The 27,131-nt window shown below is 50.9% G+C and overlaps 4 protein-coding genes across 9 annotated transcripts in view; 2 read left to right on the top strand and 2 right to left on the bottom strand.

Annotated features, from left to right (window-relative positions):
• The window catches only part of EFTUD2 (elongation factor Tu GTP binding domain containing 2), a 36,570-nt gene extending 30,374 nt beyond the window's left edge, over nt 1-6,196 (bottom strand). The window contains exons 1-3 of one of the 2 annotated variants that reach the window (XM_086357294.1): nt 6,051-6,196; nt 5,706-5,859; nt 3,039-3,147 (exon numbers count right to left, since the gene is read on the bottom strand). In XM_086357294.1, coding sequence (XP_086213420.1) covers nt 3,039-3,143 — 105 coding nt within the window. In that variant the 5' untranslated portion in view covers nt 3,144-3,147; nt 5,706-5,859; nt 6,051-6,196. The remainder of the gene's footprint in view (nt 1-3,038; nt 3,148-5,705; nt 5,860-6,050) is intronic. The other variant, XM_086357293.1, reaches the window with a different exon arrangement.
• A 267-nt stretch (nt 6,197-6,463) lies between these two features.
• On the top strand, nt 6,464-11,330 carry DNAAF19 (dynein axonemal assembly factor 19). 2 transcript variants are annotated; one of them, XM_086357301.1, is made up of 4 exons: nt 6,464-6,616; nt 8,572-8,723; nt 9,402-9,534; nt 10,198-11,330. In XM_086357301.1, exons 2-4 carry the CDS (start codon nt 8,581-8,583, stop codon nt 10,627-10,629), a joined length of 708 nt encoding a protein of 235 aa, XP_086213427.1. In that variant the 5' UTR covers nt 6,464-6,616; nt 8,572-8,580; the 3' UTR covers nt 10,630-11,330. The 2 variants fall into 2 exon arrangements, with proteins under 2 accessions (XP_086213427.1, XP_086213428.1); XM_086357302.1 differs by having other exon boundaries at nt 6,491-6,616; nt 8,572-8,700.
• FAM187A (family with sequence similarity 187 member A) lies at nt 10,392-13,407 on the top strand. 2 transcript variants are annotated; one of them, XM_086357298.1, is made up of 2 exons: nt 11,335-12,983; nt 13,138-13,407. In XM_086357298.1, the coding sequence occupies exons 1-2, from the start codon at nt 11,894-11,896 to the stop codon at nt 13,326-13,328; spliced, it is 1,281 nt and encodes a 426-aa protein (XP_086213424.1). In that variant the 5' UTR covers nt 11,335-11,893; the 3' UTR covers nt 13,329-13,407. The 2 variants fall into 2 exon arrangements, with proteins under 2 accessions (XP_086213425.1, XP_086213424.1); XM_086357299.1 differs by having other exon boundaries at nt 10,392-13,407.
• A 482-nt stretch (nt 13,408-13,889) lies between these two features.
• Nucleotides 13,890-23,268, bottom strand: GFAP (glial fibrillary acidic protein). Of its 3 annotated transcripts, XM_086357295.1 has the most exons (10): nt 22,806-23,268; nt 21,819-21,879; nt 21,526-21,621; nt 20,576-20,737; nt 19,113-19,238; nt 18,732-18,952; nt 17,895-17,938; nt 17,423-17,542; nt 16,097-16,182; nt 13,890-15,489 (listed from the first exon to the last, which is right to left on the bottom strand). In XM_086357295.1, the coding sequence occupies exons 1-10, from the start codon at nt 23,252-23,254 to the stop codon at nt 15,448-15,450; spliced, it is 1,407 nt and encodes a 468-aa protein (XP_086213421.1). In that variant the 5' UTR covers nt 23,255-23,268; the 3' UTR covers nt 13,890-15,447. The 3 variants fall into 3 exon arrangements, with proteins under 3 accessions (XP_086213421.1, XP_086213422.1, XP_086213423.1); XM_086357296.1 differs by lacking the exon at nt 17,423-17,542; XM_086357297.1 differs by lacking the exons at nt 13,890-15,489; nt 16,097-16,182 and having other exon boundaries at nt 17,418-17,542.
• Nucleotides 23,269-27,131: the final 3,863 nt, after the last annotated feature.

Raw genomic sequence — 27,131 nt, 5'->3', positions numbered from 1 at the left:
AACCCTTGTACCCTTTAGTCATTACCCACCTAGTTCCTGCCCCCAGCCTGGGCAATCACTAATCACTCTACTCTCTCTCCCCCCACAGATGCCTACTCATTCTTCAGGTCCACTTTCAATGTGACTTCCTCAAGTATTTTTCGTGGTCAATCTAGCCAGGAATGACCCTTCCTTATAATATTATTACTAAAAATGTGATTTTTTAAAAAAATTATTTTTATTTGCTGTGCCAGGTCTTAGTTGCAGCATGCAGGAGGGATCTTTGATTTTCTTTGCAGCATGAGGGATCTTGGACATCAAGGAGATCAAACCAGTCAATCCTAAAGGAAATCAACCCTGAATATTCACGGGATGGACTGATGCTGAAGCTCTAATATTTTGGCCACCTGATGGGAAGAGACACCTCACTGGAAAAGACTTTGATGCTGGGAGAGACTGAAGGCAGGAGGAGAAGAAGGGGATGACAAAGGAGATGGTTGGGTGGCATCACCAACTCAATGGACATGAGTTCGAGCAAGCTCCGGGAGATGGTGAAGGACAGGGAAGTCTGGCATGCTGCAGTCCACAGCAAAGAGTCTCAAAGAGAAGGACACCACCCAGCAACTGAACAACCACATGTAGATCTTTAGCTGGGGCATGTGAACTCTTAGTTGTGACATATAGGATGTAGTTTCCTGACCAGGAATTGAACCAAGGTCCCCTGAACTGGACGTACAGAGTCTTGGCCACTGGATCACCAGAGATGTCCCTACAGACACAAGCTACTAGGACTTAAACAGTGCTTGTCCTTCCCTGTATCCTATTATAAACCTTGCTTGTACTTCATCTCTCCTGGCAAGGAGCCTGTGCCGGGAGGGCATGGATAGTGCCTTGGCTCCCTTCTGCATCAGGATTTCCTGCAAACAGTAAGTACTTGACAAATACTGAATGACTTCGTGGACTTCATTTAGCTCAGTATTCAAAGATTCAAGTTCAAGAATCTTTGACCTTAGATTCTGTTATCCAGTATATTGTCTGGAATATATACCAGAATATATATACACACACACACACACATATACACACCAGGATATATATATATATATATATATATATATATATATATATATATACCAAGTGGCTCAGTGGTAAAGAATCCGCCTGCCAACGCAGGAGACGTAAGAGATATGGGTTTGGTCCCTGTGTTGGGAAGATCCCCTAGAGGGCAACCCACTCCAGTATTCTTACCTGGAGAATCCCATGGACAGAGGAGCCTGGCGGGCTGTAGTCCATAGGGTCATACAGAGTTGGACATGACTTAGCAACTGAGCATGCATCCAGTATACTGGCTTATGTCATGTGCAAATCTTATACACCTCTCTTCTCTATCTTCACCTAAGTCATTGATAAAAAGATTAAAAAGGACAGGACCAAGCATGGATGCCGGGGTTATGTCACAAGAGCTCTGGTGATGATCCAGTAACTAACACTCTCTGGGTCCCACTGTTCAACTGGCTGGAACCTCTCCAAATTGCATTATAACTCAGCACATTGTCTTTCCATAAGGACATCATGAATTACAGTGGGGAAAGGGAGTGAAATGAAATGAAGACCAAGGAAGCCTTCCTATTTGGTTTGAACTGGATTCGTGAGTTACTTGTATAATGAAAAATAATCTCTTTAAAATATTTTAAAAAAGAAAACTGGTTTATTAAAAAAAAAAAAATGCCTTGCCCAAACCAGGATACACATAATATCCACAACATACCTATGACTTATATCTAGTAATGGGATCAAGAAAAACTTATTATTTTAAAAACTCATCCTGGCTTCCTAAGTGTTCAACAGTCATCTATTCTAAAATTCCTTCCATAATTTTTACCATGGATGCATAGCACTCACTAGTCCATAGTTTCTGAAGGCAGTACCTTTTCTTCCTCTTTGAAAAGTAGGAGTTTCCCGATTCACTTTTTAGCACCATGGCCATGCCTCATTTTCTTAAGCTTTCTAGCCTACCTGTGCAACGTCTCACCCACCATCCCACCCAGGACACAATTCATCTGGGGCCTGGAGACTTGAACTCATCTAAAGGTGTGAGCTACTCCCTTTTGACCTACATGGTTTCAATTTTCTTTTTCCAGTGTTTATTCTATTTTTTCTGGTTTGAAGGACAGTTTCTCTGATGAAGAAGACAAATGGCAGTCAAGACTTTTCTCCTGCTCTTCTGCTGGCCCATTAATAGCAAGCCTCCACCGAGGCGCAGTGGGCTCATCAGTGTGCTTCTTACTCACTTTGTTCTGAACAGGGCTACAACATAAAAGCCGCCTTCGGCGTCTTCTGCAAGCCTCAAACCCTTCTGAACCTCATCCTCTGTAACTCTCCTGAAGAGGAGGCACAGGAATCTGTGTCTTCCCTTTCCACTGCTTTTGTGTATTTTTTTTCTTCGTTGCTGCTCGCGGGCTTTCTCTAGTCGCGGCGAGTGGAGGCTACCTTCGTTGTGGTGCACAGACTTCTCATTTCAGGCAGGCTTCACTAGTTGCGGCTCAAGGGCCCTTGAGCTTTGGCTCAGTAGTTGTGGCGCACGGATTTAGTTGCTCCACAGCATGTGGAATCTTCCTGGATCACTGATCAAACACGTGTCCCCTGCATTGGTAGGTGATTCTTAACTACTGAACCACCAGGGAAGGCCCTATACATCTTTAAAACCTGAGTTTATGAGGGAGCTCCCAGGACAGCAGCCCTTGAAAGAGCTGACTACCTTTTCTAAGTTAGAACTATTCATGATAGCCAAAAGGCACTTCAAGCAAATGGAAGAAGAGCTACTACCTGAAGAACTAGAACTCAGAATATAAAACCACCCTACCAATGAAATTACCTTATATGCTCCTTTGGAACTTCAAGCTTTCTTACGGGCAGTATAAGAACCAAATTAAATCATAATAATTATAAAAAGGGCAATGTTAGAGATAAATACAGGTTACTATAGGAGCACAGAAGATTCACTATTTCATTGCTTTTTTTAAAAACAGAGATGAGAAAAAGTAATATATTTGTTTTACCTCATCAAGATCTTTGGTCTCTCTGCCCAATTCATCATCATCTTCATCAGAATCAAGCTCTGGTCCGATGTAATTCCCAAACTCGTCATACAAGTCAGTATCCATGGTGCTAAAATTCAACAAGAGAAAAGTTAGATGCTGGTGAGGAAACCGAGGCCTCCACCCTGGCCTATGGTTGACCATATCCCTTCACATACTCTCCTCTCCAGTTACATCAACCCACCACCTGCTCCTCTAAAGCCCTGTACTTCTCCCTCCTCTCTGTCCTAATCCTGCGTCTGTTCACATACACTTTGCCCACTTCTTCCCCTCCCTCCACCAGCGCTTGAACCCACGCCCCCTGCCGTAGAAGCATGGAGTCCTAACCACTGGACTGCCAGGGAAGTCCCAGACCACTTGTTGGTTTTTTTTTAATACTAAAAGAATTTTAATTTTAAAGTAATTAAATACAGGAAGTTGCAGAAACAGTGCACATCACTTTTTCCTAAGTTATTTGAGAATAAGTTGCTGACACAATGTCTCATCACCTCTTCAGACTTTAGTGCAGGAGTTGGTAAACTATAGCCTGTGGCCAAATCTGGCTGTTCCCATAACGGCCTGGAAGGTATGATTTTTTTAATATTTTTAAACATTTGGAAAAGAAAGTCAAAAGAACAGTATTTCATGATACATGACAATTAGTTCTATGAAATTCAAATTTCAGTGTCTATGAAAACAGCTTTACTAGAACACAGCCATGCCCGTTTTTTATACTCTCTGTGGCTGCTTTCACCCTGTAACAGCTGAGGAGCTGCCTCTGAGACTATATGGCCCTCAGAGCCTAAAATATTTACTATCTGGCACTTAATAGACAAAGTTTGCCAACCCCTGCTCTTAGTGTGTGTGATTCCTACAAACAAGGACATTCTTCTATATAACCACAATACAACCATCAAAATCAGAAAATACTGACACATTACTACACCTAATCCACAGGCCCCCATACAAGTTTCAGAAATTGTTCCACTCATGTCCTGCACAGCAAAGGACTCCATGTTTGCACCTGGCTACCATGTCTTTAGTCTCTTTCAATCTGGAACAATCCTTGGTCTTTCCTTGATTTCTATGACTTGACACTTTTGAAGATTATAGGCTAGGGAGTTTGTAGAATATTCCTGAATTTAAGTTTGTCTGATATTTCCTCATGATTAGAGTCATTATGCTTTTTTTTTTGGTAAGACTATCACAGTAGTGAGGCTGTGCTCTTTTTAGTCCAACTCCTAACAAGTGGCATGTGATTTTAATCTCTTCCATCAGTGGTGATGTTAACTTAACCACTTGATTATGGTGGTGTCTACCAGGCCTTTCCACTGTATAAAGATACTTGTTTTTTCTCTGCAGTTAATAAATATTTTGTGGGCTGTCTCCACTTCAAGTATTGAAATTCTATTCAAAAAACTGTTCAAAGACCACTTCCTTCAAGTCTTCCTAGAGCCTCAATTTCTCACTCACCTATGATGCTACAGCCTTTTGTGTCTTTATCAGCATTTACTTCTGTCATCAACGGTAGTTAACTGCACTAATTACCCTCAACAACAACTCTACAGCTTACAAGTAATAGACAACAGACCAGAGCATGGATTACTGGTCAGGGCTCTGGAACTGGTAGACCTAGATTTGAATCCAAACTTTGTCACTTAATAACTATGATAACTATGTGACTTTAAGTAAGCTATTCACCTCTCCAAGCCTGTTTCTTCAACTGGAAAATAAAGTGATTAATTTTCATCATATAAAGCGTTATGAGAATTAAACAAAATAGGCTGTGTAAAGAATTCATCACGATTCCAGGATCAGTCAATGTTAGCTGGCATTATTTTTTAGCCATTCTTTTGTCTGTTTTATTTGTATTTCTTAGTTAAAAAACTTTTTTGGCCATTCTTGAATACAGGAACCCTGTGCTCCTTGTGCCCATGTGCCAATGCCCAAGACACCACTTCACATAAGTAGGCACCGGATAAATGTTAACTGACCAGAACATTCAATTTTGAGATACTGGTATTTATTCCATGAGGGTAATCCCTCCACCTCCTTCAGTGCCCCTTGTTGAGTGCTGACTGTGGATAAAATAGAGAAATAATAGCTCCACTACTAATAAGAAAATGTAAATTATCACAGAAACTTTCATATGCATATTCTTTTTATTTCCAAAGAGCTATCATCTCTGTGCACATTTCATTCTCCCAAGACACCTATGAAATGACTGCAGAAATTTCTATACAAGACTGTTCATGAAATAATCCAAATCATTTCTGCTTCAGGGCCATTGCACTTACTCTACTCTTCCAAAATGCTCTTCCCTCGGGCCTATATACCTTGTTCCTTCATCTCACTCAGGTCTCTACTAACACAGCACCTTCTCTGAGAAACCTTCCCTTGTCACTCTAAAAAACTCCTCCCCTCACACACACACTCTCCAACCCCTATTTTCAATGTTTTATTATTTTTATTAACATTTATCATTAGCTGACAAGTATCTATTCTTGTATATACAAGATATACAAGTATATACATAGATATACAAGTATCTATGTATTTACCGTCACCTCTCCAACTACAGTTTAAGCAAGGACTGTTTTTGTTTGTTTTCACTTAAAAGGGTGCCTGGCACAAAACAGAACCACTTACTGAATGACGAAATGTATGGCTCCAACAAGGCACAGAGAAGACAGCTGACCTGCCCACAGTTGCACAAAACTAGTGAATTTCGGTACCAAACTTCACTGCAGCTTCCCGCTACAATGCAGGCTCTCAAAGCAACACAGAGTAACGACGGAGGGAGCTTGATAGAGAAATGAAGGCGGCACAGTTGGAAGACAGAGTAAGATAGGGGAATAGACACTGCAAGAACGACCCCTGCCCAGGGAAAGGGTTTTACAGACGGACGACACGCAGGGAACCCAGGAATCGGTTGGGGGGGGGGGGGGCGGGGGCGGGCTTTCATTCTCTATCCTACTCCACGCCTCAATTTACCCATCTGTAAAGTGAACGTGGCATATAACATATAGCATCTCTTCCAGATCTGACATTTAATTTCCCATTCCACCAGAGTAAGCCTCCCCTGACGCTGACCAGCGGCACTCACCTCCCGTTGCTCAGCCAAAAACTCCCAGTCGGCCGCTGGAGACCGTGCTTCCGCCCCACGCTGCCTCACCGCCTGCGCCCGCCGTTCGGAAGGACCCCACAGGCGCCGCGGTCGCGTTTCTTCCCGGGAGGGCAGCCCTCTGCCTGTGGACCAGCTCGGAGGAATCCCGGCTGCGGACACAAGAACCTGAGAAGAGGAACTGAGGGTCCCCAAACCACGGTGTGGGCTGCTCCAAAGAAACCGAGGCCTGAGGAGGCGTGAATCTGATCAGGCGCCTCGAGGCCACCCTGACCGGGGGGCCTTCGGGGCGATCACGTGGGAGGCTGTTGTAGCAGTTGCTAGGCAACCACAGCTGCTGGGCGTGGTCTACGCTGAGCTGACTTCGTCCGGCAGTATCTGGGTATCCCCAAAGAAAGAAAGAAAGGAAACCGAGGCCCCGGCTGCTGGGGTGAAGGTCAGAGGGCAGGAGGATTAAGTGTTCTAGATTTTCAGTGACTGGGAAAGGCTCAGAACTAGGCAGGAGTCAGGACACCTGAGTTCAGTTCCTGGCCAGCCCACCCTACTTCTTGGTCTTTCGCTTACCCATGTTAGGGTGGAGGGTTGGTTTTAGACCTCCTGCTTCCGTGTTGGGGCTTCCCTGGTGGCTCAGACGGTAAAGAATCTGCCTGCAGTGCTGGAGACCTGGGTCAGGAAAATGTCCTGGAGGAGGAAATGGCAACCCACTCCAGTATTCTTGCCTGGGAGATCCCAGGGACTGAGGAGTTTGGTGGGGATGACTTCGCCACGTGATCTTTAGCTAATAGCTCGGAGCAGCAGTAGTAAGGTTTAGAAGGGTCTCACAGCAGTAAATGCGGATCCAAGATTAAAACTCATATAGGTGATCTCTCTATAGAACGAATTAATCAGCCTCAGATATGCGGAAGTTGCAGAAGTACATAGACAGAACTAAAGAGGTTGCCCGAGTACCTAGAGATTTATGCTTCAGCCTTGGGCTGGACAGAGGGATTTGAAAACCGGAATCATTAAGCCCCTTCCTCTGTCGCGTCTGCTTGATTTCCTGCTCAATCATTGCATCTGGTTTCGGGTGGAAAGTATCTTTCCTCCTTAAAAGACATTTAAGGATGGGTGCTTCCCTGGTGGCTCAGACCGTAAAGAATCTGCCTGCAGTGTGGGAGACCCGGGTTGGATCCCTGGATGGGGAACATAACACTGGAGAAGGGAATGGCAACCCACTCCAGTATTCTTGCCTGGAGAATTCCATGGACAGAGCCGCCTTCAGTTCAGTTAAGTGCAGTCGCTCAGTCGTTTCCGACTCTTTGCGACCCCACGAACCGCAGCACGTCAGGCTTCCCTGTCCAACACCAACTCCTGGAGTCCACCCAAACCCATGTCCATTGAGTCGATGATACCATCCAAGAGCTGCCTGGTGGGCAACAATCCATGAGGTCGCAGCTGTGACAGGACAGAACGACTAATGCTTAACTTAGCAATGGGTGAATTTTTATCCCTGGGCTCAAGAATAGCTTACAGTAGTTCTGATTTTGTGAGGGCCTCTATCGCAACTTGTATATAGTGAGTCCTTGTGGAAATGTGAAGGAACTAAATTCTGAAATCAAAATGCTTCCTCAGCCAAAGCACCAATACTAAAATATTTTTAGAGACAGAATAAAAAAGAATGAAAAATTGCTATTTAAAACAATATGGATGGACCTAGAGGGTGTTATGCTAAGGTGTTATAGGGTATTACAGGGTATTTTAAGACAGAGAAAGTTAAATACTGCATGATTTCACTTATATGTGAAATCTAAAAAACAAAACAAGGAAAACAGAAAGATTCACAGATACTGAGAACACACTGGTGGTTGCTACAGGGGAAGGTAGCGGGGAGGAATGGATGAAATAGATTAAGAGGCACAAACTTCCAGCCATAAGATATATTGTTATGAGAATGTAACATACAAAATAGGGAATAAGTCAATAATATTGTAATAACTCTTAAATTATGACAGATGGTAACTAAACATTGTGGTGATCATCTGGTAATGTATATAAATGTTGAATTACTGTGTTGTACACCTGAAACTAATATAACATTTAATGTCAATTAAATTCCAATTAAAAAATATTTTCAGAGGCAGAGAACAAAATTAAGATAAGGCACTAAATTGAAAGTCAAGACTGTTTTCGGCGACAACAAATCTTAAGTAAGACCTCACTGTGTGACTCAGCTCCCCTCTGTAAAACAGAGAACTAGATTTTTTTAACACCCCCCAAGATAAGTGACTAGATGTCCAGAGTGCTTTGGGGTCGTTTTGTTGGCTGGCAAAGAATCCAGATGCAAACGCCCACTACCCCCCCTATCCCTGATATTCGTCTTCTGTTTGACATTCATTTCCTTTGCCTTCCTAGGCAGGGGCCATGAAAAGGAATGACGTCATCAACTTCAAGGCTTTGGAGAAAGAGCTGCAGGCTGCACTCATTGCTGATGAGAAGTACAAACGGGAGAATGCTGCCAAGTTACGGGCAGTGGAACAGAAGGTAGCTTCCTATGAGGAATTCAGGTCAGCTTAATGCCATTTTTCTCAGGCTCTCCTGTTCTGGTTTACTATAGTGGATAAAAGCATGCACCTGGCCTCAGACCATTCTGGGCTCAGTCTTAGCCCTACCTTCTGCTACCTGTGTGCTGCTGCTGCTGCTAAGTCACTTCAGTCATGTCCGACTCTGTGTGACCCCATAGATGGCAGCCCACCAGGCTCCCCCGTCCCTGGGATTCTCCAGGCAAGAACACTGGAGTGGGTTGCCATTTCCTTCTCCAACGCATGAAAGTGAAAAGTGAAAGTGAAGTCGCTCAGTTGAGTCCGACCCTCAGCGACCCCATGGACTGCAGCCTACCAGGCTCCTCTGTCCATGGGATTTTCCAGGCAGGAGTACTGGAGTGGGGTGCCATTGCCTTCTCTGGCTACCTGTGTGATCTTATGCAAATTATTTTCCCTATCTGAGCCACTATTCCTCATCTGTAAGAGAGTGTAACTATTGTCATGATTAAACGTTATTGCACATAAGATTCTGAGCACGATACCTAACACATGGGAAGTGCTCAAAAGTTATCAGTTACTTTTGCTGTTATTTTTCTCATATGGGCTTGCCAACAGATCCAGCCTGTTTCATGCAGAGTCCAGCCACCTCATACTTACAGGCAGCATAAAGTCCATCCCCTAATCTCTGGCCTTTGCCCATAGGGGTATCGTCCTTGCATCACATCTGAAGCCGCTGGAACAGAAGGACAAGATGGGAGGAAAGAGGCCTGTGCCCTGGAACTGTCACACTAGTCAGGGAAGGCCCTCCCAGGATGAAACCAATGAACTCTCCCTGGTAGGTGAGGCCCAGCAGGAATCTCTGCCCTCAGCCTCCCATCCTATCTTACAACACATAGGTTTTCCTTGTGTCTCATGTAAAGCCAACGGAAACAACCTTCTGCCTCCAGTTCCAGAAAGAAAAGCAACCGGTGGGTGATGAAGCCCACACCTGCCAGATCAAGTCAGAAAGGTGTACTTGGCAGGCCCCTGTCCATCAGCCCTTGGCTTGCATTCCCAGATCACATTTGGGGTGCCCTGCCTTGGGTTATATGGTAGAGAATCTGATCCTCTCGCAGGGTTGGGAAGGAGATACAGCCTGTCAAACCCTGAACACTTGAGTTCTTTTTTCTCCTCCTGAAGTTTCCAAATACCTCCCACCGCCACCCTGCTCAGAGTGAAGTCTGACTTACACTTGTAGAACAGGGCTATGTCCACACTCATCAGTAGGAAAGTCCTGGTACAGCTGAGAATCTCACATCATGGCCTGCATTTTTTCCTCTTGGGATCCTCCCTCCCCATCCCATCCCCTGTTCCTTCATCTGAAAATGAGGCCCACAGGGACTGCGGCCTTGCCAGTGCTCAGAGACCAATACCAGAACTGAAAACCCATGGGTTCCCCTTGCTGTCACAAAGCAGTTGGAAGAGCTCTGCACTCTCTTTCCCTTCCTTTGTGACCCAGGAGAAAACGCTCTTCCAGCCTGAGACCTCAGCCGAGTTCTACCGTGACTGGCGGCGACACTTGCGCAGCGGGCCAGAGCGCTATGAGGCCCTGCTGCAGCTCGGGGGCCCGAAGCTGGGCCGACTCTTCCAGATGGACGTGGGGTTTGGACTTCTAGGGGAGATGCTGGTGGCGCTGGCTGATCACGTGAGGCCTGCTGATTGCTGGGCGGTGCTGGGGATCCTGCACAGCCTGGCCAGCACTGGGCGCTTCACCCTGAACCTGAGCTTGATGAGCCGTGCAGAGAGAGAGAGCTGCAGAGCCTTGTTTCAGAAGTTGCAGGCCATGGGCACCCCCAGCTCGGAGGGGCAGGGTCTGGGGGAGCAGCCGGGTGGGCTTCAGGAGGAGGAGGGTCTGCTGCAAGAGCTGCTGATGCTATACCACGTGGACTGATGGGACCATTTACCTTCAGAGGCCCCCACTGGTCATCAGAGGCATTTTTTGATGGTCTTGGGGGCTCTGCGGGACTCTAATCAGAAACCCACACTGGATTCCCTTTTGGATTTAGAATTTTCACAACCAAAGCAGGAACTGAATTTTCACTTTTCCCCCAGCCCCTTGGGGGCTTCATATTCTGAACTTTGTAGATCTACAGGATGGTCAAGGGCCAAGCTGAAAGACTTTTGCTTTCCACCCTTAGAGCCTGCCAGTCTGCTAGCCCATGGCCCTGAGATATGGGTGAGCACCCAACCAAACACTGGTACCACCCATTGCAGCCTCCACTCAAAACAAGGAAAAACCAAAATTGTTAATCCTCCGTGGTTAACAAATACTGATCTCCATAGTTCTTTTTTTTTAAATTGATTTTTATTGGAGTATAGTTGCCTTACAATGTTGTTAGTTTCCTCTGTATAGCAAAGTGAATCACTTATATATATATGTATTAGATTTCCTTCCCATTTAGGTGACCACAGAGCATTGAGTAGAGTTACCTGTGGTATACAGTAGATTCTCATTAGTTATCTATTTTATACATAGTAGTCTACATATGGTCAATCCCAATCTCCCAGTTCATCCTCCATAGCCCTTAAACAAGAGTATTCATCACCAGAAACCAATGAATGGACATTTAGTCAATAAATGATCAAATGCTACCTCATTTGAAGTGGAATATTTTTCTCCAGGGGCTGAGTTCCCATGCAGGTTGGGCCTGAGAAAGCCCCAAGCCTTCAGCTCAGGCCTGGCCAGCCTCCAGGTATCTTCAGATGGCCCGATGTGCAGGTGGGAGGGTTTCCTTCAACTCTCAGATTAACCAAAGGGAAGACCTTTCCACCAGGCAGGCAGGCAGGGCAGAGCCTGAAGCAGAAGGGCAGAGATTTTCCCGAACTTGTACCTGGGCCCTTGTTTCTTCTCCTGGCTTCCCCTGACCCAGTGTTCTAGAATGCTAGAGTTCTAGAAAGGGGAGAGGGAGCCAGATTCTAGAATGGTTTTCTCCTCAAGATCACATCTGGAACATGAGAAGGGCATCTTGTATGTTAACTAGGAATCAACTGCCTTGCCTATGGCAGCTTCCTCTGCAGCCTGTTGCTTCTTTTCCTGGCTGCTTAATCCTTTCCTCATATAGATGCCTCCTCCCAGCAGTGATTGCTAGAAGCCCCATAGGCCTTTAGTGCCTCGGGTTTGCCCCCACCCCCTCTGACCCTTCCCTTGCACAGGCATGAACCTGGCCCACACCACTGTGCTCCTGTGGGCGTGGGGGAGCCTCCAGGCCTTTGAAATAGTGGAGAAAGAGAACATCTTTCAGAGGACCCCCTGCCCGGCTTTCCTGATGTTTGACAACGCGGCCTACCTGACCGACATGAGCTTCGAGCTCCCCTGCCCCTGCAAGCCGGAGGAGGTGTCCGCTGTCGTTTGGTACTATCAGAAGCACCTGGGCAGCAGCCACACCAAAGTGCTGACGGACTTTGATGGGCGGGTGCTGACGGAGGCCGCCCAGGTGCGCGTGGGCAGCGACATGCTGGTCCGCTTCAGCATCCGCATGTTCAGCCTCTTAGTCTTCCGGGCGCAGCCGGAAGACTCCGGGTTGTATTTTTGCGGCACGCGCAAGGGGGACTACTTTTACGCCTATGACGTGGACATCCAGAGCAGTGAGGGGATGGTGGCTACCTTCAAGGACCAGGGCCAGGAACCCTTGGAAGACGAGTACCACGGGAGCCTCCGCGTCTTCACCACCTTCTGGGAGTGGACCCCCTGCGACCGCTGCGGGGTGCGCGGGGAGCAGTGGCGTATCGGTCTGTGCTACCTGCAGAGCCCGGACCTCTCTCCCCGCTACCGCAAGATACTGCCCAACGTGGTGTCTTGCGGTTCGAGAGCTGTGCCCAGGCAGCTCCGGGCCAAGGCCAGCGACCACAACCCCGAGCTGCTGGTTCGGAGCTGCCTGATGCCCTGCGAGAAGAAGAAGAAGGTCCAGGAGGGCGTGATGGCCATCTTCAACTATGTGTCCAAAGTGGGCAGCCGGCCCTGGTTGCCTCAGGTGCCCATTCAGTTCCACCAGCAGAGGCTGGGCCATGGACTCATCATCTCCTGCCCCGGGGCCCGGCCAGAGCACGCAGTGGCCTGGGACAAGGACCACCAGTACCTCTACCGCACGCAGTACCTGAAGGGCGTCAATGGGTCCATGAGGGTGTTCATCGACCACGGCAACCATCTTCACATCCGCTTCACCCAGCTGGAAGACCGGGGCATCTACTATTGCTGGCGGCAGGGCGAGCGCATTGCTGGGTTCCGACTGGGCGTGACATCTCCAGGTCGCTACCCGGTCTCCTTCTCCGACCCCGAGACTCGGGCCGCCCTGGGGCTCATTCTGATAGGCTACATGCTCATCACGGTCATCTTTATCAGCATTCACCTTTGTCGTTGCTGCTGTTACTTATTCCGTTTTTGTCCCAACTTCTCCCCCAGGCTCTCTCGCCCCCAGCTCTGAAGACCAGCTGTGCTCAAATGTGTTTGTTAAATGGTACCAGATGCCTCTGGTTGGGGGCGGGGCATGCGAACCTGCCCCCCATTTTCGTGAGCAAGTCTGGAACCTCATCTGGGAAGCAGGGAAGCCTGAGCAGGTGGGAGATGGGGAACTGAGTCCAGGATGGAAGTAGTCGGAGTGCACGTGTCTTCTGACTTCATGCTTAGAGAAGGAAGAAGGTAACCTAATATTTATCTGCTATCTGGTGTTGACTGTGTTTGATGTGCTTTATTTTCTTGCCTTCGTGGATTGCCAAGTGGGTGCTGTTTGAACTGAAGGTAGCAGAGAGAGGAAGAAAAGAGTTGGGGTACCTAGTATATCCTCTTTGTCTTCTTTCCCAGCCTCATCCCAGGACCAGCAGGTAGAAATGGTGAGTTTGGGAATAAAGGTAGAGACCAGGACAGGAGAAATGGGTGAGGAAAGTGGAGAGTGAATTCAGGGCTTTCCTGAGAGATGGCACCCAGCCTGGGGCTGGAGGTGAGAAGAGGAGCCAGAAGCAAAGGCAGTGGGTGCATGGGGCACCAGGGCTGGAGAGCAGAGCAGGGTTGGAGGTGGGATTTGTCATGTGGCCATTTCTGGGGGTGCTGGGGGCCCCAAGATGATCAGTGATAAGAAGCAAGTTGTGTCTTGCCTGAGGCTGCTTCCTGTCCTCTGCTCCAGCCTCAGCCTCCGCTGAACAGATCAGAGTCCACTCTGGGGAAGGCCACAGCAGTTGTCTTTATTTGTTGCATTTATGTCAGTGACTAAAGCCCGCAGCAATGCCCCAAAGGTTAGCAGCAGTGGGTGGCAGGAGGGAATGGGGGAAGGGTATGCAGTTAAGTCCCTCTGACTTGGACGGAGATGGGGACCCTGGAGTGGGCTTCAGAGCCCCACTTGTGGGCACTGATCATCTCATGCCCACTAGTCTCCCTGTGAACAGCAGAACAGGTACTCAGGGTGAAAGTGTCTGCCCCAAGCTTTCCTGCCTCCAGGCTGCGGGAACACAAACCAGTGTCTTTACTCTGCATGGGCCTCAGGTTCCAAATCATAAAATAAAGTGCTACCTAAAACATGGGGAGGTGGGTATGTTTTGTATTTGACTAAGAGGGGACTACAGGGGCCTTGGTTTAGGGAAGAGCAGTGATCACTGTGGGGAGAGGAGGTTGGGTGGCAACAGAGGCTTCGCCTAGCAGTGTTTCCTGGGTCAGGTGGCAGTTGCAGGGGCTCACAGGCCTGGATGGACAAGGTTTACAAAGCAAGGAAAGGGCCTTGAGGGCTGGGACAAAGCAGGCCCCACTCCCATGAACAGCAGCCTCTTCCTTTCCTGTGTCAGCATCTTCAAGAGGATAAGTCACTTTCTTGATTCCCACGACCCAAAGGCCAAGTGTAACTGCTCACCCACGACCCCAACTCTGATGTCTAGCATCATCCCAAGCGCTGCCCCCACCATCTCTACCTGCTCACTCCAGCCTGTATTGGAGTCCTCCTGGGCTTGACCTCTCTGTACCCACAGCAATGGGCAAGGCCCCCTTCTACTCCCTCCCAGCACCCCTTTCCTCTGCACTTACACTATACTTCCCCCAAGCACAGAGAATCAAGCTCACACGGGCCCACGGCATGCCCATGTGGCAGCTCAGTGGGCCTGAGACACTCGACGCATCGCTCAGGAGGCCCCTCTGCGATCTGAGCAGGCCAGGAATTCTGTCTGCTGACTCTCCCAGTTGGCAGGATAGCCCCACCTACCCTCAGACTGGTCAGAGTCAGTCTAGAAGAATAAGCCTCTGGCCAAGGCCACCTTGCCTTGGGGACTTCCTCTGCTTGTCTCAGACTCTCAGTTTTCCTCTAGCAGCTCAAGGAAACTCGAAGGCCCCATTCTGGAGGCCCCAGACACCTCCAGCTCTGGCAACAGTTGCCATGACAACAGAGGTTCGGGATACGGAGGGCAGGGTGATTTATGAGGTCTCTCTGCCCTCCCCGCTTTCTCTCCTCCCTCCCAATTCTAGCCCAAGCTGCTGGCCATGCCCCTCCAGGCCACCCTTTGGGGTGAGTGCCCTGTTAGTGTTGCTGGGTGTAGGGTGGGTGCTGTCTGACAGGCTTAATGCTGCTGGAGCCTAGGGTGGCAAGCTGGCATAGAGATGGAGCAGGAAGAGGAGCAACTGGATTGGGTGGGAACTCAATTCTGGGGAAATTAACTAGCAGAGAAGGGACAGCTACCCTGACTCCTGCTGCAAATGCCTCACACGGTGGGGCAGTGACCGCCAGATGAGTCCTGCTCACATCACATCCTTGTGCTCCTGCTTGGACTCCTTAATGACCTGAAGGGGACACAGAAGGTGCCACAGTTAGGAGCTCACACAGACTCCAGGTCCACCACGGTTAGGCAATGTGACCTGGGACAAGTTCCCAGCCTTCCAACTTTTCTATGATAGTAACCGGAACGCCGCCATGCGGCAGTCAGAGGGGGAAACGAGCTAATCCTGTCAAACATCTAGCAAACATCCGCCTGGCACATGCTGAGCTGCCGTTGTAAGCTTAGCTAGTTTTGTTGCTGGTACGGTAGGGAGGGGATATGCCCAATCTCCTCTTCCCATTCTTCTGCCAGGTCCCTTTCACCAAGCTGAAAGTTGAAAGTTGGGAGTGAAAGTTACTAATTTTCTTTCTCTCTCCCCCAGGCCTGTGGGGGCATCTGAGTCTGAGGGTGAGAAAGGGAGAAAGAAAGCGAATCAGGACCCTGTCCCATGGCCTAACCATCTAGGCTGCCCTTAGTGTAGGGACTGGGGAATGGAATTATATCCGGGCTCCTTCCCCTCTTCCAGAGCCTCCCAGAGGAACTCTTGGGAGGTATGGAGAACCTTCTATATGCCAGTCTAGGCTTTCTCCTGGAGCCTTCTGGGACCAGAATCTTGGGCCTGCCCTCCTCACCTCTCCATCCCGCATCTCCACGGTCTTCACCACAATGTTCCTCTTGAGGTGGCCTTCTGACACGGACTTGGTGTCCAGGCTGGTTTCTGCAGACATGAGGAGAGGAGGCCTCCATAGGTTCTCAGAGCCCTAGACATCCTCTCCCACCCTTGGTTTCTCCCTGAGACCCCTAATCGTGAGTACAAAAGCCAATCCAACCAGAGAAGTCCTAGGCTCTCCCAGAGGGGCTGGCAACCTCCTGAGTCCCCACGGTGCCAAGCAAGCCCTCACTGCCCTGCTTGCTGTCTTGGCCTGGCTGCATTTCAGCCCCTCTGCAGTCCCTCACCTGGCCCCTGGCTCCCTGGCAACCCAGCATCATGCCAAGGAAAGAGCATGTGGTTATTGAAGTCAGGCAGGCCAGAGCTTGAGTCCCAGCTCAGCCACACGACTCTGGGTAAGTTAATTTACCTCTTCCAAACTCAGTGTCCTCATCTACAAAATGGGGATGCTGCTGCCTACTTCTCTAGGTGGAAGTAGTGAGTCAGTTAACTGAAATAATGTGTTTAAAACAATGGGCACGGATTCATGTTCTATACGCATGGGTCCCTCTCCCATCCCTCTTCCCTTTTCCTGCTTCTCTCTGCCACTTCTCTAGGACCCTTTTCTGTCTGGCATGTGGCAGTATTGCCTCTACCTGGCCTGCTGGTTAACTCTTCTGATACTGAACTAAGCCCTAGGACATGCATAGCTAGTGTTCCTAAATTTCTAGTCCAGAAGAATTATATTTTCCCTCAGCTGAGAATTGAGGGCCACATACAAGTAAGAAGTAATTTATTCCTCCCTGCAGAGAGAAAAATATAATATGTCACACTCACTAATGTTTACTATTAAGAGCAGGGGACATAAAACTTTATTCACTCCAAGAGCAGCAATCTAGAGGGAAATAATCCTCTGGGCTGAATCAGCCCTGAGCTGAACAACCGAGGCTCAGGGAAAGAGGAATCAGGCCAAGAGCCTGGCCGCCAGGCACCGTGAGACTCTAGGGGCCCTCCCGGTGATGGGAAGAGGTGAGGCAGAAGCTGGTGTTTGCTCAGAGGCCCAGAGCATCTCAGCTGAGTGCCTGAGGACTTAGCACCTTGAACACCGGCCAACTCTACTACTTTAATGTACATTTACCCTGTGCCAGGTCCTGGACTGGGTGCTGAGATTGCTGGGGAAATGACATAGGGTTGGCCCTTTAGGGAAACCTGGGAGGAGAGAGCTCAAGAAGATGGGGAGAGTGGGCTTGGTGAGCTTGCTCCCTATCAAGCTGAGAAAAGCACCATGTCTAAAAGGCAGGCAGCTAACCGAGAGCCGGCGGGGCTCCATCTACAACCTGGTGAGCCTGAATTGGTATAACTTGTATTGTGAGGCTTTTGAGATGTCTTGTGACCTTGTGACTTTCCCCTTCTTTGGTGCTTTTGCCCCCTGTAGTGACAAGCAGTTAAAAAAACACACAAACATCAAACACTCAGCTGGACAGGGATCTGCAGACAGGAGAGAGGTTAAGACCCTCACTCAGTTCTGCAGTGGAATGGGGAGTGGGCATGGGAGGAGGGACAAAGGGCAGAGCAGGACAGGAGTGGCTGCAAGCCCCACCTGGAATGCTCTGGGATGGTGTGTTCTGACTGGAAGTTGTGCCGTGAATAATGAAGGTCCCCACAGAGAGCATTGGGCCCCTCTGCCCTGGTCCTCGGCCTCAGACCAGAAGAGCAACCCACAGGCCTAGGGGAGGGGGCGGGAATCCAACACTCTGCCCACAAAACCCTGTTCTACTGACCTCGGATCTGCAGGTTGGAGAAGGTCTGCACAGGAATGGTGATGCTGAAAGACAGCAGAAGGAGAGGGGTGACCAGCCTGCCAGAGGACATTCCCAGGCCAGATTCTGGTCCAGGGTCGTCATGATAGCTTCGAGGCCCTTTTCCTTGCCAGGAAAGGCAGACCCCCATCTCTTAGCTTCTCCAGCAGCCAATACACTCCCGGGGCTGTAAGAGCTCTGGGTGTTATAAGTAAGGGGAACATCTCCATTCTAAAGAGAGTGAGTGCTCTGAGGATGACTGCAGGGAGGGGAGAGCAATGAAGAGAGTTCCCAGGAGGCAGAGGAGATTGGTCAGCAGAAAAGAAGTCCAGTCTTTGTTGGGAGGGTGGGGAGTGAGCCTTTTAGTTTGGAAGATAACCCAAGTCCTTACCCTAGGATCTGATCAACATGGGCTGAATTGAATCCATCCATTCATTCATCAGGCATTTATGAATACCAACTGTGTTTTAGGTGAGCACTGTGCTGGGCGCTGGGATAGGAGGGGGCTGGTCACGAGGCTGAATAAGACAGTCCCTGATGGGGCTTCCCAGGTGGCGCAGTGGTAAAGAACACACCTGCCAAAGCAGGAGACATAAGAGACGTGGGTTCTATCCCTGGGTCGGGAAGACCCGCTGGAGAAGGAAATGGCAACTCACTCCAGTATTCTTGCCTGGGAAATCCCATAGACATAGGAACCTGACGGGCTAACATCTATGGGAGTCGCAAAGAGGTGGACATGTCCGAGCACACATGCACGCATGAAGGGAGCAAGGCGACTCTGGGGCAGGGCAGTAGGGCAGGCGGCCTGTCTGGGCTCACCGGTTCTCCTCGCCCTCTAGCAGCTTCCTGTAGGTGGCGATCTCGATGTCCAGGGCCAGTTTGACGTTGAGCAGATCCTGGTATTCCTGCAGGTGGCGTGCCATCTCGTCCTTGAGGCTCTGCCCCTCTTCCTCCAGCCGGGCCAGCGCCTCCTGGTAACTCGCCGCCTCCCGCGCGTGGCGCTCCTCTTGCTCGCGCATCTGCCGCTCCAGGGACTCGTTCTGTGGGTGGAGCCGGACCGTTCCCCGAGACCCCGCCCCAAGTAACTTTTCAGAGCTCCGCCCCAGACGGTCCTTCAGCATCTGCTAGGGCTGTAGGTCCCAGGTCCCCGGCTCGCTCACCCCGTACCCCTCCTCCGCCTGCGGCCCCGCCTGTGCTCACCGTGCCGCGCAAGGACTCCAGGTCGCAGGTCAAGGCCTGCAGCTGCCGCCGGTAGTCGTTGGCCTCATGCTTGGCCTGGCGGAGCAGCTCCGCGTTGCGGGCGGCGGCGTCGTTCAGGTCCGCAAACTAGATGAGGAGAGGGCTTTATGCTGGAGGGCGGTCTGGGGCCGCATATCGCGGGAGCTTAGTGGGCCCCGGGGGTTGGTACGCAGTCTGGAGGATCAGGGAGATGGGCCGGACGGTAGGGTTGTTTTCCAGCCCACCCCACGCCATTGGCACTGGGTGGGATTATTCACAGTCACCCGTGGCCCATGGACACAGACACTGCCACTTCTCTAGCATCTAGCTCAGTGCCTGATGAGGGAACGCATGAATGAGCAGAGGGTGTCACAGAGCCCAGACTCTCCAGTAGCTCCATCCTCGGGACTGAATCCTGTCCTCCTCGGTCACACACAGGGAGCTCTGGTGAGCAGAGACCAGGTCCTAATAACCCTCTCTCCCCCAGCCTGCACTGAATCCCTCATGGCTCCATCACGCCTTAACCTGCTCAGAACCATCACTGACTTCTGCCACTTACACTCCTCAGCTCCATGCCCTGGGCCAGGATCTCCGGGCCCCCACTCTTCTGTGCTTTATGGCCTCTACTCAGGCTGTGTCCTGCATGCCCTTCCTGAATGCCCTTTCTCTCTTCTCTTTATGTTCATAGGCTGCCAGTCCCGCCTGGCTCCACTGCCTCCCATGAAATCTGTCCTGCTCCCACATTGCGTGTAAACCCTGCCCTGCTGTGTTCTTCATAGACATCAGACTGAGTGACATCACATCTCCCTGGTCAGATGTGTCTCTGTATGCTGGGCAGAGCTTGGCATGCAGCAGATGCTCAATAACCCAGGATGCAGATGGCAGAAGCATCAAGAATGTGGGCTTGGGACTTCCTTGGCAGTCCAGTGGTTAAAGCCCCACCCTTCGAATGCGGGAGGCATGGGTTTGATCCCTGGTCAAGGAACTAACATCCCACATGCTTCGAGGCATGACCAAAAAAGCCCCCCCAGATAAACAGTTAAAAAAAAAGAATACAGACTCTTAAGTGAGACAGCTAGGGTTAGAAATCCAGCTCTATTGCTTAGGAGCTGTGTGAGTTTGGTCAAATTGGTTAATCTCTCTGGACTTTAGTTCTGTCATCTATCAAAGAACAGTACCTACTTCATGGTAAGATAATCCTTGCAAAGCATAGGGCCTAAACACAAGAGTGTTGGCTAGTAGTCAATAGCAACAGATACTAATAAGTACTTATTGGAAGTAATACTGCCTGTATGACCCTGGGCAAGTCGCCTCACTTCTTTGGTGAAGGTCAGTCACTCAAAGAGGATCCTCTCCCAGCTTCCTCCACCCTCCTTCCCTGATTCTTTTGTATGGAGCCAGGAGGGCTGCCTGGAGAAGGCAGGCTGGCCCAAAGTCAGGGCTACCTTGGACCGGTACCACTCCTCCGCCTCATGCATGTTGCTGGATGCCACTGCCTCATACTGTGTGCGGATCTCTCTCAGGGCCGCTGTGAGGTCAGGCTTGGCTACATCCATCTCCACGTGGACCTGCTGCTGGGCCAGCTGCTCCTGGAGCTCCCGCACCTCCTGGCCAGGGTGAGAGAAGAGTTGCCAGGCCTCAGGGACCAGCTGCAACTGGGGCTTCCCCCTAGCATCATGCCCTCTTCTTTCTGCCCCTTGGACACGAACATTGGCTAGGGGAGATGGGATGCTCCTAGTTGGAGGAAATGGTGTTGTCCAGGATAAGGGAAGAAGGGGGTTAGTTTGGGGGCCCCAGGGTGTCCTCCTCCCAGGCCTGGAAGTCAGGAGCACTGGAAGCGTGTCTGTGTTCTCGTGAAAGAATGTCTGAGTCCTGTGGTGTGGATGTGCCTATGGGTTCCTGGGTTCCCTGAGCCCATGGATTCTGAATCTATTATCTGAAGTCAGAGCTCAGTGGGGTCTTTTTTTTTTTTTAATGTATGGCTGTCATTTCAATGGAAAGAGATGGCAGAGGGAGTGGAGTCATAGAGACCAACTGTGTGACCTTAGCACATTCTTTAACCTCTCTGGGCTTCAGGGTTCTCCTCTGTGAAAAGGAGATAACACTGGAACCACCCCTATCTCACAGGGCTGTAGTGAAGAAGAATGAGGCAACAGGGCCCACTTTAAGTGGAGTGTGTGTCGAGGTGCATCTTACCGGGGGCTGGGGGTGCTCTCTTATCTGTCTCTAGCTCTGCCTCCCTCAGTCTCTCTCTGCATCTCTTTCTCTGTCTCTCATTTTCTTTCTCTGTCAGTGTGTCCCTTTCTCTCTCTGAATATCTGTCTCTGTCTCCCCATCTCTTTCCCTCAGTTCCAGTCTCTGTGTTGGCCTTTTTTCCCCTTCTTCCCGATCTTACCTCCTCATGGATCTTCCTCAAGAACCGGATTTCCTCCTCCAGAGACTCAATCTTCCTCTCCAGATCCAGACGGGCCAGGGTGGCTTCATCTGCTTCCTGGAGCAGGGTGGGGCAAAGGGCCACTCTGACCCCAGACTCGTCCTGTCTGCTCCCTAGTCTAATCTGATCTCTCCTTTTGTGGCTGGTGGGGGGCAGGGAGAGCACGTTGCTCTGGAGGGCTGGGCTTAGGGACTGTGTTGGGTGGGCTGCCATCAACATTTTCCCCCTCCCCGATCCCTCCTCACCACCCTGACCTGTCGATAGGCAGCCAGGTTGTTCTCAGCCTCCAGCCTCTGGTTGGTTTCATCCTGGAGCCTGAGGTAGAGAGACACACTCCTGGGTCTGGGCTCTTCTGACGACTGTGGGGACCCCTCCCCTGATCTCCCTGCCAGAGAGATACTCTCCCACCCTCAGGACCAGAGGAGCAGGAGGAGTGAGGGGCAGAAGTATTCTAGACAGAGCCTTGGCCAGAAGGATGAGCAGACAAGAGCCTGTGCTTTAAGTCATTACCAAGGTGCCTTATCAGGGTTGCTGCACCTGCTCCTGCTCACACAGGCGCTTCCACCAACCTATACTCATTCCTGCCATACACACACACACACACACACACACACACACACACACACGTCTTCTCACACTTGAAGTCACACACGCATACTCTGCCAGCTCGGCAAGGACCATGCCCCTGGCATTTCCTGTGACCTTCAGAAATGGGTTTATTAAGATCTCCACCTTACAGCTGTGCAAGTTGAAGCACCTTGACTAGGGTCGTAAGCTGGGGACAGGCAGAGTCACCTGTGTTCTGAAGCCAGGCTTACCTGCTGTCTCCACTATTGCCTGTATCCCAGCCCAGTCCTCCTGGTGCACCCCCATCTTCCCTTCCAATTCCTCCTCTAGACAGAGCTAAAAATAAGTGTATTCTCTGTGCACAGTCGCAAGGCCCCGCAGTGAATAAAACTCAGAGAGACTGCCCACTAGGATCCCTGACTGTCCGCTTTCCTCAGCGGGAAGGTGTTGACGGTACAGCGGCTCCCTGGCAGGTTTTTGGGAATCAGATCCCCGGAAACCAGACTCTGAGCCTCGTCCCAGGCCCTCCATCATCTGAGAACAAGGATCGCCCTCCCTCCTAAAGGCGGGAAACGGGAACAGGAAGGCAGAGCTCCGCCTGAGACCTGCAGGCGCCCCCTCCCGGGACTCAGTCCTCCCGGTTCAGGAGGCCCCTCTGTGGCTCCTCTCCTCACTTCTGCCTCAAGGTGCCCAGGTCCTGTGCCAGGTTGTCCCTCTCCACCTCGAGCCGGGCGCTGTTGGCAGTGAGTTGATCGAGCCGCAGGCGCAGCTCGCGCAGCTCCGCCTGGTAGACGTCGGCCAGCTTGGTGGGTTCCTTGGCCCGCAGCTGGTTGAGCTCGGCAGCCAGCGCCTTGTTCTGCTGCTCCAGGAAGCGCACCTTCTCAATGTAGCTGGCGAAGCGGTCATTGAGCTCCATCATCTCTGCCCTCTCGCTGGCCCGGGTCTCCTTGAAGCCGGAGTTGAGTGCCCCGGCCAGGGAGAAGTCCACCCGGGCTGGGAGTGGAGGCGGCATTCGAGCCAAGGACAGGCGGGTGCCGGGACCCAGGCGGCGGCCCCCCACCACCATCTCTGAGGAGGAGACATAGGAGCGGCGAGTGGCTGAGGTGACCCGTCTCCTCTCCATCCTGGCCTCACTCTGCCCGCTCCAGAGATGTGCAGGCTTTAAGGAGGAGGGGACCGGCCTGGCACGGCCCAGGCTGCCCCTGGCAACGCCCCCTGGCATAGCCTGAGGGGGTGGTGCTGGGCCACAGCCAAGCCACGGGGAGAACGCCTCTCATCCCACCGAGGCCACTGTGCCCCGAGGCAGGGGCACCAGAGCATGCCAGCCTCGGTCTGGCTCCAGACAGAGCTGCTAGTGGGCAGTTCCTGGGGCCGATGCTGTCTGAAACCCTGACCACTGAGCAAGCAGACCCTTTCTCTGGAACCATGGGTCAGGGAAGGGCTGGACCAGATGACCCCAGACCTGTCTTCTAACTCTTAGATCCCATGACCCAGGCCCTCCCTCAGCGTTCTCCTTCCAGTGTCTGGTATTTGTTGGGAACTTGACGAAGAATAAACCTGTTCCCTACTCAGGAAACAGCCTGTGTTAGATTTCCTGACCACCTCAGTCCCAGCAGATTCCTGCCATCCTCCCCTCTGAGTGCAGGCGTCCACATTCCTGCTGTCTCCCCATCCCCCGGAGTTTTGGGGCTGTGGGCTGGAATTAGAACCAACCCTTTGTCTAGAGGGTCAATCGAGGCCTCTATCTAGCAGTGGGGGGATGATGGAAGGAATGTGGGGCTCCTGATAGGGCCAGAGGGGGCAGGTGCTGCACTCCCAGGCCCTCCCCCCACCCCTGGGGCCACCCTGAAGCTCTGGGCTCAGCCTCAGTGGGCTCACCTCAGCCTCCCTGCACCCCCTCCCAGAGCCCAGGCCTTGACAGCTCCACAAAGCACTTATAAATGAGCTGGCTGTCCCAACTCCCATCTTTGTCCCTGTAACATCCCACTTCCCTGGCCCCCTCTCACCTCACTCTCACAGTGAGAGTGGATTTATCTCCTTCAAGTTCCCACACATCAGGCTGAAAGGCTGGGAAAGGCTTCTGGGGATGAGTGGGTTTGGGTACTGAGGAGCCAGTGCTTCTGAACTGGGAGCCCGGGCCCAGTGCCCTGTGGCCCCTTGAGATTTCAGATCCATCCACCCCCTCGATCTGGTTGCCTGGTGGTCCACCCAGGCCCTCAGCCTATCTGTGCCCCTGGACTTCTGGGAAGCAGGCAGCCTTCCTCTCCTGCACCACCCCCTCTTGCTGCCCACTGCCCATGCCTGGGCCTCCGATCCCTTTTCCCGGGCACTTGCTGAATGGAGCCTTGTTCTCCACCACTGGTGAGGGCATCGCTCAGCGAGGGCAGCCCCTGCAGGGGGCTGTGCTGTTTTCATCCCAAGTTGCCAGCCCGTTGGGCGGGACTCAGCCCAAGCCCCTTGCTCAAAGAGCTTCTCGGAAAGCATCTGAGGGGAGCTGAGGTGCTGCGGGGAGCAGGCTCTGTGCCCACCCTGACCATTGTGTCTGTGCCAAGGTGAGTCATTTAGTGGGCACCAGGAGAGGCCCTGGGGGGTGGCCCAGCAATGCCAGGGCTCCAGCACTGCAGACAAGGGCTGACTGCTGGTCCCCTCCCCTGCTCTCAGAGCCAGCTCAGCCCCTGAGCCCCTGTCCTAGCAATACCCCTTCCTCCACACTAGGGGAGGTGCTCTTCATTTGGGCATGTTTTATGGGCTGGTTGACAAGATTTCCCTGTTAATCTCAGGCAGAGAGAGGAGATGAGCACCACTCCTAATTTTTTTTTTGGGGGGGGGGGGTGCTGTGCCTCGCAGCTGGAGAAGGAAATGGCAACCCACTCCAGTGTTCTTGCCTGGAGAATCCCAGGGACGGTGGAGCCTGGTGGGCTGCCATCTATGAAGTCGCACAGAGTCGGACACGACTGAAGCAACTTAGCAGTGCCTCGCAGCATCTGCCATTTCACTTCCCCAACCAGGGATCGAACCAGCATTCCCTGCCTTGGAAGCGCAGTCTTAACCACTGGACCATCAGATCAGATCAGATCAGATCAGTCGCTCAGTCGTGTCTGACTCTGTGACCCCATGAATTGCAGCACACCAGGCCTCCCTGTCCATTACCAACTCCTGGAGTTCACTGAGATTCATGTCCATCAAGTCAGTGATGCCATCCAGCCATCTCATCCTCTGTCGTCCCCTTCTCCTCTTGCCCCCAATCCCTCCCAGCATCAGAGTCTTTTCCAATGAGTCAACTCTTCGCATGAGGTGGCCAAAGTACCGGAGTTTCAGCTTTAGCATTATTCCTTCCAAAGAAATCCCAGGGCTGATCTCCTTCAGAATGGACTGGTTGGATCTCCTTGCAGTCCAAGGGACGCTCAAGAGTCTTCTCCAACACCACAGTTCAAAAGCATCAATTCTTTGGCGCTCAGCCTTCTTCACAGTCCAGCTGTCACATCCATACATGACCACAGGAAAAACCATAGCCTTGACTTGACGAACCTTTGTTGGCAAAGTAATGTCTCTGCTTTTGAATATGCTATCTAGGTTGGTCATAACTTTTCTTCCAAGGAGTAAGCATCTTTTAATTTCATGGCTGCAGTCACCATCTGCAGTGATTTTGGAGCCCAGAAAAATAAAGTCTGACACTGTTTCCACTGTTTCCCCATCTATTTCCCATGAAGTGATGGAACCGGATGCCATGATCTTCATTTTCTGACTTTCTAATTGTTTAGCAGAGTCTGCTGCTGGGCCTGAGGAGTATCATGGGGAGGGGAATGATGAGAAGCAGGCACCCAGTGACTTGATCCTGTTGTGGTTTGGGGAACTGAGGAAGGATGAGGGTGGGGAGTGACCTTAGAGGAAGAACAAGGCTGGGGACAAGCCCTTGTCCCAACTCCTCTCCGTGGCTTGGAGTGGCTGCGTTTCCAGCCTGCCAGGCAAGTCACAGTGCTGCCTTCTCTCTTTGTCCAAGTGAAATCTACTTGAAATGAGTGCAAAGCAGTCCTGGAGGAAAAAGCTGTAACAAAGCAGAAAGGGCTTGTCAGGAACACTCAGTAACTGTTTTTGTGAAACACCAGCTTGTTTCAGCAGCAGCAGGTGAGGCCCCGTCTTCACCCACTTCAGCCACCTCACTGGGCCCTTTTCACCCACCTGTATCCTCTCCCTTCCCCCTATTGTCAACCCCTATCTCTCCTTCAGACACATCCCCACACTCAGCCCTTATCTATGTGATGTTCACACACAGAAGCAAAGAGGTGGTGGACAGATTTGGCCATGGTCGTTTGTCAAAACTTCATTACTTTTTATTTACATGCATTGTAGAAAAATCAGAGAATACAGATAAGCAGAACAGAAAAATTAATTAGCCATCATTTTGCCACCTGGAGATATAAACAGATTTTTTTTCTACATGTATAAATTCATTTTTAAAAAGTAGGCTCATGCTGTACAAATTATTTTGTAATCTGCTTTTTATTTCCTTGACAATATGTTGTGAACATCTTTTCATATCCATAAATATTTATCACCATCATCATTTTAACAGTTGCATGGTTTTCCACCATGTGCATGAATGTGCGTGACTGCTAAGTCACTTCAGCCGTGTCTGACTCTTTGTGACCCTATAGACTATATAGCCTGCCAGGCTCCTCAGTCCATGAGATTCTCCAGGCAAGAATACTGGAGTAGGTAGCCATTCCCTTCTCCAGAGGATCTCCCCAAGCCAGGGATCAAACCCAGGTCTGTCTCCTGAATTGCAGGCAGATTCTTTACTATCTGAGCCACCAGGGAAGCTCGTGCATGGATGTAACCAGGCCCTATTGTTGCACAGTTCTGTCCCCTCTCTCTCTTTGTTCTAGATTATACTGTGATGCACATTTGCTCCAGGTAGACATAGCTCCCAGCCTCTACCTCTACTCGCCTCCTCCCAGTCTGGCTGCAGCCCCATTCTCCATGGCACCTCCTCTCCTGCT

The sequence above is a fragment of the Bos grunniens genome, chromosome 19, assembly GCF_055505025.1.
Source record: "Bos grunniens cultivar Pamir isolate PY7600 chromosome 19, Bosgru_T2T1.0, whole genome shotgun sequence".
NCBI lineage: Eukaryota > Metazoa > Chordata > Mammalia > Artiodactyla > Bovidae > Bos > Bos grunniens.
Note: the sequence above shows the minus strand (reverse complement) of the source record. Positions and strands in the feature narration are given on the sequence as shown.